Source organism: Equus caballus, chromosome 24 (genome assembly GCF_041296265.1).
Source record: "Equus caballus isolate H_3958 breed thoroughbred chromosome 24, TB-T2T, whole genome shotgun sequence".
Taxonomy (NCBI): domain Eukaryota; kingdom Metazoa; phylum Chordata; class Mammalia; order Perissodactyla; family Equidae; genus Equus; species Equus caballus.
Window position 1 is genome coordinate 58,987,698 of NC_091707.1, and position 8,386 is coordinate 58,996,083.

At 65.8% G+C, this 8,386-nt stretch overlaps 1 protein-coding gene across 2 annotated transcripts; it reads left to right on the forward strand.

Moving 5' to 3' along the window:
- The first annotated feature begins 811 nt into the window (after positions 1 to 811).
- On the forward strand, positions 812 to 5,095 carry ZBTB42 (zinc finger and BTB domain containing 42). Of its 2 annotated transcripts, none has more exons than XM_023628573.2 (2): positions 812 to 1,005; positions 1,516 to 5,095. In XM_023628573.2, the coding sequence occupies exon 2, from the start codon at positions 1,533 to 1,535 to the stop codon at positions 2,802 to 2,804; it is 1,272 nt and encodes a 423-aa protein (XP_023484341.1). In that variant the 5' UTR covers positions 812 to 1,005; positions 1,516 to 1,532; the 3' UTR covers positions 2,805 to 5,095. The 2 variants fall into 2 exon arrangements, with proteins under 2 accessions (XP_023484341.1, XP_023484342.1); XM_023628574.2 differs by having other exon boundaries at positions 873 to 1,005; positions 1,694 to 5,095.
- Positions 5,096 to 8,386: the final 3,291 nt, after the last annotated feature.

Genomic DNA, 8,386 nt, shown 5'->3' on the forward strand with positions numbered 1-8,386 from the left:
CATGTCTCTTGGGCTGTGTGCATCTCCCTGCAGACCTACCTGTCCCCTCCCATCTTCACGGTGCTCTGGCACCTGAAATACCCTGTCCCCAGCTTGCCAACCTGGCCCCTCACAGTGTCTTCCCCCTCCTTGAATCCTTTCCCACCTGCTCTGGGCTCTGGTGGTGCTTGGCCCCCCTCTATCACAGCGTTTATCCCCCGCGCCCTGCCACGTCTGCTGGGATGTGCCCTGTCCCGGGGCCTCTCCGGCACTCAGCTCCGTATGCCTGGACCCCAGCAAACACTGAGCTAGGGTCTGCTGAGAGGGTGAGAGTGCCCTGTTCTGGACTCCAAGGTCGAGATCCAGCTTGTGTGTTTGGAAGAGGGCCCCATCTAAATTAACTTAAATTAAGAAGAGGCTTTCAACCAAGAAGGGAGTGTCACATCTTCAAAATTTATGACTTTCCCCTCATGTGCCCCTCTTCCATCCCAGGGCCAGCGCCCCGCGAGGAGGCCGTGATCCCGGCTGAGCCCTCAGGTGACTGCCCCAGCGCGGGCCGGGAAAGGAGCTGGTCTTCAGAAAGGGTCCCTTAGCAGACGGGCGCAGTTGGCACCCCGTGGGGGGGACACCGAAGCCGAGGCGGCAAGTATCGCGAGACAGCCCCCTTCCCCGCCGCGCCCCGCATCCGCTCCCACCCCAGCGCCCCAGCTGGTGGCGCGCGGGGCCCGGCCGGGCGGGGCGGACAGGGAAGGGGCGGCGAGAGTGACCTCAGCGGTTCCGTCGCTCCGGGAAGTCGCCTCGGCCCGCCCCCTCCAGCCCCCGCCCCGAGTTTCGCTCTCTCCGGGGCGGGGCGAGCGGCGGGCGGTGCCGGGCCGACCAAGTTGGAGCGCGCCCCGCCCGGCTCCCTCCCCGTCCCCGCGCCCTCCCCGCCGGGGCGCGCTGCCCGTAGCTCCGCGCGCGCCGGTACCACACTGGGGAGGGCGCGCGGCGCGAGCGGCGGCCGGAGAGGAGCTCCGGGCGGCGGAGGTGAGCGCGGGGGGCGGGCGCCTGGCTCTGCCCGCCCCGCTCGCTGGCCCGCTCCCCGCGGCCGCGCTGCCATAAATGGGGCCCGCAGCGGCGGCGGCGGCATCTGGCGGGCCGGGCGGCAGCTGGAGGCGGCGTGGAGGCGCGGGCCGGAGGCGGCGGCGACTCCGGCGTCGGGGGACGCGGCGGGCGGCAGCCCGAGAGTGAAGTTCAGGGGCGCCCGGGCAGGGAGGGGCTCCCCGGGCGGAGGCAAGCGCAGGTTCTCGCTGCTCTGGCCCCCTCTGCCCGCGCCCCGGGACCCGCCCCCGCGGCAGCGGCTTCTGTTTACTTTCGATCGAGTTTTTCCTGCTCGAGGCAGGTGCCCAGGGCGGCTCGGGACGGGCGGTTACGCACAGCGCCGCGCGCCCCTCTCTGCGCCCTGCCTGCCCCCGGGAAGGGCGCGTCGGGCGGCCGGGGGTGAACGGCGGCCGCGGCGTCTCCAGGCGCGCTCACGGGCGTCCCGTCTATGCCCAGGTGATGACGGCGGCGGCATGGAGTTCCCGGAGCACGGCGGGCGGCTGCTGGGCCGCCTGAGGCAGCAGCGCGAGCTGGGCTTCCTGTGCGACTGCACCGTGCTGGTGGGCGACGCGCGCTTCCCGGCCCACCGCGCCGTGCTGGCCGCGTGCAGCGTCTACTTCCATCTCTTCTATAGGGACCGGCCCGCGGGCAGCCGCGACACGGTGCGGCTCAACGGCGACATTGTCACGGCGCCCGCCTTCGGCCGTCTGCTGAACTTCATGTATGAGGGCCGCCTGGACTTGCGCAGCCTGCCGGTCGAGGACGTCCTGGCTGCCGCCAGCTACCTGCACATGTACGACATCGTCAAGGTCTGCAAGGGCAGGCTCAGGGAGAAGGACCACGCGCTGCAGCCGGAGACGCCCGCCCCTGGAGCAGAGCCGCCTGGCCAGTCCCCATACTCCCTGCCCACCTGGACGCCAGAGCTCTGCCCAGCTGCCCAGAAGGCCAGGCTCCCCCAGGCTGGGGTCAAAGCAGCCCTCCCTCCACGAGCACTGGGACCTCCTCCCTGGCAGGCCCCAGGAGAGTCAGACCTGGCCCTGGACCTGTCAGTGAAGCCCAGCCCGAGGCCAGAGCTGGTCCACCCACCCTTCGTCCTCCAGACACCCCCCTGCGGCCGGATGCAGCCAGGGGCCCAGCAACTAGTGAAGGATGAGCCGGACTCAGTGTCAGAACGGGAGGACAGCAGCAGCCCTCAGAGCCCCCACAGCCCCCTGCAGCCACCCTGTGTTCCTGCAGCTGAGTGCCAGGCAGGGGGCCTGGAGCCGCTGCCTGTCGGCATGGCGGACAGCGGGCAGCTGGAGCTGGATGCCCAGCGGGGAGCAAGCAGGGCGGAGCTGGGGCCTGCCGGGCACCTCTGCCTCTGCCCGCTGTGCAGCAGGCTGTTCCCCAGCGCCCACGTGCTGCAGCTGCACCTCAGCGGCCACTTCCGCGAGCGGGATGGCACCCGGGCCCGAGTCTCACCCGACGGCGCCGTGCCCACTTGCCCGCTCTGTGGAAAGACCTTCTCCTGCACGTACACGCTGAAGAGGCACGAGCGCACACACTCTGGCGAGAAGCCCTACACGTGTGTGCAGTGCGGCAAGAGCTTCCAGTACTCCCACAACCTGAGCCGCCACGCCGTGGTGCACACCCGTGAGAAGCCGCATGCCTGCCGCTGGTGTGAGCGCCGTTTCACGCAGTCCGGGGACCTTTACCGCCACGTCCGCAAGTTCCACTGTGGCCTGGTCAAGTCCCTGCTGGTGTGACGCGTCCCTGTGGGGCTGAGGATGGAAGGGAGGGGCGGGACCTCCCCAGAGGGGCACTGGGATGGAGAGCAAGGGACTGGGCGCTCAGCCTGGTGGAAGCCCCTGAGGCTGGGCTTGCCCACCAGAAAGAATCCTGCTGCCCCTGGAACGTGGCCCCGACCCGGTGACCCCGAGGGACACGGGCAGCCCTCCTCCATGCCTACTCTCCAACTCACTCCTGTCCCCAGGCTGTGCCCTCACCTGACGCTGTCTTCCTCTCTGTCCCCTCTTGCCAGTTCCAAGGGGTGTCGGAAGGGCCCACAAGCATGGGCCCAGGCTTCTCGGGGCAAGGCAGCACATTTGTCCTCCCTCTGGAGCTTCCCAGACCACCTCACTTGCACACTCAGGGGTCCCCTTCTGAGCCTGGCCCCACACGTGGTGAAGGATGCACACGTCGCCGGAGGCCTTGGTGTGAGTCCCTGACGGGGCTTGGACAGAACGGGTCACTCCTGCTGGGTGGCAGCAGCAGCCGTGCGGGGGAGGCCCCGGGCACTCTGAGTGCCAGCAGGGGCCATCAGCGCACCGCTGGTGTTGCAGAGGGGTGCAGCCCCCCGTGGGGACCCCGGCGTGGCAGGAGCAGAGCCAGCCAGAAGCTGAGTGGCTCCGGAGTTACCAGCCCTGGGGTGGGAGGTGGGTGTCCTGGAGCTTTTGATCCTGACCGCACTGTAACTCGGAGCAAAGAAAGTCGGGATTTGGAAATGATTCTCTAGATGCAGAAAGAGCCTCCCCGAGGTTGCCAGATGTCTGCCTGTGGGCAATGGGTTGTGCTACTTCCCCGCCTGCACACAGGGTCCAGGGCGCCTCAGGGTCCCCAGGGTGAGCCAAGGGGGCCTGAGAATGCAGCCATCTGCCTGGAGTACCACAGGCTACAGCTGGGCCATGGTGGACCTCACCCTCAGGGTCCTTCTCCTGTTCGGGGTCTCTGTGGAGCTGCTGGTCATTTCCAGAGCGCCAAGCAGGGAGCCAGAGGCTGCTCTCTTTACCAGCAGTATTGTTCGCAGGCTCTCCCTGCCTTACAGTGGGGTGAGGGTGAAAGTGGCCATCGTCGAGAAAGGGGACGGGGAGGGCAGGCGGCTGCTTGCCTGGGGTCCCAGCCCCCCTCTTCACCCACAGCCTTGGGAGGCTGGCTCTCCTGGACCCTGCAGGGCTGCCGCACATGCAGTTGGCTCGGTCACCCTCCTTGCCCGCCTGCTCACTGGGCACATCCCACTGCTGGAACCTCAGTAGTTGTGGCCAAGGGGTGGGCACAGGGGGGCTGCCCAGCTTCCACGGGTCCTGCAGGTGGCAGAACCACTGGGACTCCTGGATTCCTCAGACCATGGGGGCTATTTCTGCTTTAACTGGAAGTGGCACTGAGGACAGAGTCCACCAAGTTTAAGTTATTATCTCTCCTCCTGACAACACTTGATGTCATATTTATTCCTCTGCCCTGTCTGGAGTGAAGGGACCACTGGCCTTTGCAGCAGGTGGACAGACGGCTCGTCTCCCTGCGCGCCTCACTCTCCTGGTGGGCATGTGGCCAGCCTCATGGCACAGCGCCTTTTGGTGATACTCGGGGCTCAGAGGCCCTGGGCTGCCTGCGGACCACAGAGAGCACTGGGTGAAGGGGACACCCCACCTCCAGAAGGGCTGCTGGGACCTCAGGCTTGGCACGATCGGGTGTCCGTGTGTGTGCGTGTGTGTCCAACATATGGCAAGGTCCCAGCCAATTTGGCAGCCGTGGCAGCCGTGCCGCCCATCCCTGGAGATGTGGCAGCAGCCCTGGTTTTCCCCATGGGGTTTCCATGGGGAAGAAACTTACTTTCCTGGGGCAGGAAGCCCTGAGCTATCAACACTGGATTCATTGTCTTCTGGAAACAGTTACTGTGAAGTTAATGTAAAGAGAAGTGGTCAGTTTTTAACTTGATAACCGACACAGGTCAGATGAAATACATATATATATATTTAAGACACTAACTGTGTGGGGGCGTGTAGCAGAGGTGTGTAGATGTATTTTGGGCGGAACCTGCTAGGTGGGGTCCTCCCTCCCGGGGCCAGCCCAGCCGCCTGCCCCCAGGTCTCCCTCTGCTCTGCCCCTGGGGGCTGGCTCCAGGTCACCCTGAGGGCAGTCGTTGGAGCTCGGAGTTTGGCGGGAGGTTGCGTTTGCTCGCACGCACCTGCCCGCTGTGGCAGTTTGGAAATGAGTGCTGTCTTCCTGTGTTCCCACCGTCGTCCTAATGATGCCAGTGGTAATAAAGCGCACCGCAGCTGGGGATGGCCGTGGTTCCTCCTGGGGCCGGGAGTGTGCGTGTCTCCAAGTGTGTGCCGCAAGCTCGGGCACTGCTGGGCTGGTGTGCTTGGGGTGGGAGAGGTGGGCCCCTGTTCCAGATGCCACCACCTGCTGTGCCCTGTGGGGGGATGGGCCGGGCAGGGCTGTGGACGGGTGGCACATCCTCTTTCCCCAGGTTGGCCCCCCCGTCCTGATTTGGGGGAGAGGCATCCCAGGGGGACAGGTTTGTGTTGGGAGGGCAGAGTGCAGGCTGGAACCAGGTGGGAGGCCTCGTGGCTTCTTGCTCTGGTGGAAGGGAGACACTGCTGAGCAGCCACGGGCCCTGGGGCTTGGATCTGAGGCCTCCCGACCCTGTGCTCCTGGATTCCGTCCTGTCTTACAGAGGCAACCCCAACTCCCCTCGCTCCCATCTCCCTTCCCGCCACACCTCATCTGTACCCCACCTCACTCAGGGGGACTGGGCCCCCAGAGGCCAGGGTTTGGGCAAGAGGAGGGCGGGCTTGGAGGGGCTGTGTCCCTCCTGCCCCACCCTCACCCATGGGGCCCTGCCTGATCTCGGGAGGGTGTCAGGCTGGGCAGGTGACAGGCGGGTGTGGGTGGGCCTCCCAGCACCTGCCCCTTGCGTGGGGGCATGAAGCTGGTGTCAGCCTGAGCCCTCCCTTGTACTGTGCCTTCGTCACTAGGCCTGGGACAGATGGACAGACCGCCTCATGTGTGTCCCAAGCCTCATCCTCACCAGAGCTCCCTCCAAGGCGAGGAGGGACCCGGGCAAACCCCCAGGGGCAGGGCAGTAGGGGGGTATGCCTGCCGAGGGGTCCCCAGAGGTTGGCCTAGCAGAGATGTGCTGGAAGGGCTGCTGGTTCTTGAGCCAACCTTTGAGGCCTTCCCAATCCTGACCCCAAATGCAAGTCCTTGCTTCTGGGAGGTGGGACCTGGCACCTCCCCTCCCCCAGCCCAGCCTGCCTCCAGCGGAGCCTTCCTCCTGGACCCGAGCCACTGTCCTGCAGGGAGGCCCTGTCATGTTCCCAGTTGGGCCCATGACTCAGCCCAGGGCCTTCTCAGAACCTGGGAGGAGGCTGTTGCCATGCCAACCAGGCAGGGGCCGAGGGCTGTCGCAAGGCCCCTTGGGCAGAGGGGCCAACCAGGGGAGGGGGCTTCCAGGGCCCATCCCAGCTGCCCAGCTCTGCCAAGCTGTGCACCGCTCTGAGCACTGAAGCTGTCAGCCCCATTCCTCCGCGGCCGGAGGCCCTGGGGCAGTCAGGAAGAGCCCACAGGGAGTGCAGAGGGTGGACTCTGGGGCAGCAGGGGTCCCAAAGGCTCCCCAGCAGGCTGAGCTCTCAGGGGCCTCCACGTGGACAGCATGGAGATGGGAACCCCAAGCCAAGGGCTGGCCAGTGCAAAGGCCCCAGGGCGAGAGGTCATGGGTGAGCAGGTGTGGGTGAGTGATGGCTGGGGGACCCTGGGGAAGCTGGTGGCTTTGAAGCAGGGAGAAGTCAGAGCAGTCCTGGCCAGCCTCAGGTCTCTGTCCCCCACTTCCTCTGCCCCTTGCCCTTAGGTCAGCTAGCTGCCCGCCCCAACACACCTGGCCTCTCTCCTTCCCTGTATTTGGACCTGGTGCCACAGCCTTCCCTGGTGAGGGAGTTTCAGCCTACACACCCCAAGGAGCCTTAGGACAGACACGCCAGGAACAGAAAAGGCTCCGGGGCCTGCCCTCCCAACCTGGCAGGGTGGTGCTCAAGCCTCATGGCCTCTGCCCCAGTCCTCTGTGCTTCTCTTCCCCCTCGGTCCGTCTTTGTTCCCTTCTAATCCACCCAGGCCCTGCACTGCCATTGTCATCACTCTACTTCCACCACACTCCCCCCTCTCCACCACCTCCTCCTCCTCCCTCTCCTCCCCCTACTCCTCCCGCACCTTCCCCTCTTCCCTCCTGTTCTCCTCTCCTTCCTCCTGCTCCCCCTCCCCATCCTGTTCCTCCTGCTCCCCCTCCTCCATGCCCCACTCTCCCGCCCCTGCTCCTCCTCCCCTTTCTCCACACTTTTTCCCCTCCTCCCCTTCCTCCTTTACCCCCCCCCCCCCCACCTAGTGCCTGACTGTCCCTGTGCTGGGAGGCCTGGGGGAGGGGGCACCTCCACCTCGGGCGCTTCAGTGTCTGCTCCTCCTCCCCTCCAGCCCTCAAGTCCAGGGGTTTTCTCAGCACCGCTTCCTTCCTCCTCCCCCTCCACCCCCTCTAGACACAGAAGAACGCGGGCACATAGGTCTGCGCCCTCCCCACCCACACCACCTGGGCTCCCCAGCACCAGCCTGGAAAGAAGCCCTCCTTTGCCAGTCGTGGTGACCTGCAGGGAGGGCCACCTGTCCCTGTCCCACAAGCTCCTGTCCCGTGTCCCCAGGTCACTTCCTCTCTCCCGCCTCAGTGTTCTCATGTGTAAAATGGGAATGATGGTGGACAGCCGCTGAGGGGTGAGTGGGGTAGTGTCCAGTGGGCACACAGGCAGTGGCCTCTAAGTGACGGCAGTGCTGCTGCTCCTGATGACGAACGCCACGCTGCCTACCTGCCCTGGGACTTCCCCGAGACAGAAGGGCAGCCAGGGTCGAGGGCTTTGGCACCAGCGCTCCGCAGAGCAGGCCGAGCCCACGCCAGGGGTGTTGGCTGTGTGGGCTTGTGGGCGAGGGCAGCTTGAGGAGCGATGCTGTGGTGCCCTGGCCTCCTCAGGGAGCTGCCTGCCTTCCCCGGGGCGTCATCCTCCCCCCAGTCCACTCCTGCAGCTGTCCCTGGCCAGCCCCCAGCAGGTTCTGATGTGCGGTGGACGGCACCGCGGCAGCCAAGGAGTCTGGGGACAGCTGGCTGGAGGGCTGGCAGTTCCAGACTTTGGGGCGGGGGGGTGGGGGGTGGTGGCCGAAAAAGCTGTGGGGATGGAGGGAGAGGGCGGCAGGGGCAGGGCGGGGAGGCGGTTCACAGAGGAAACCAGCTGGGCGGACTTAGTGTCCAGGCACGCCCACCCACCCAGCTCCAGCCTGGCAGCAGATGACCCCGCAGAGAGTCAGTGGATCTAGCGGGGAGAGGGGCTCCCTTCCCCGAGTTGGACCCAAATGGTTTTGTTTTCACCAATTTGAACAGAAGCCTGAGTAAAGAGAAACCCATACCTTTGCCTTCTTCAGCAGAAGGCAGGGCTTGTAAATGAGGTTCTGGACCCAATTCCACTGTGTGTGTGTCGGGGGGGGGGGGTCCCACACACCCAACAAGGAATCTTCCGACACCAGCTGGGTGTCCTGA

Bases quoted from the DNA above. Each gene is read 5' to 3' on its own strand.
- ZBTB42 (XM_023628573.2), top strand. From the start codon at position 1,533: ATGGAGTTCCCGGAGCACGGCGGGCGGCTGCTGGGCCGCCTGAGGCAG.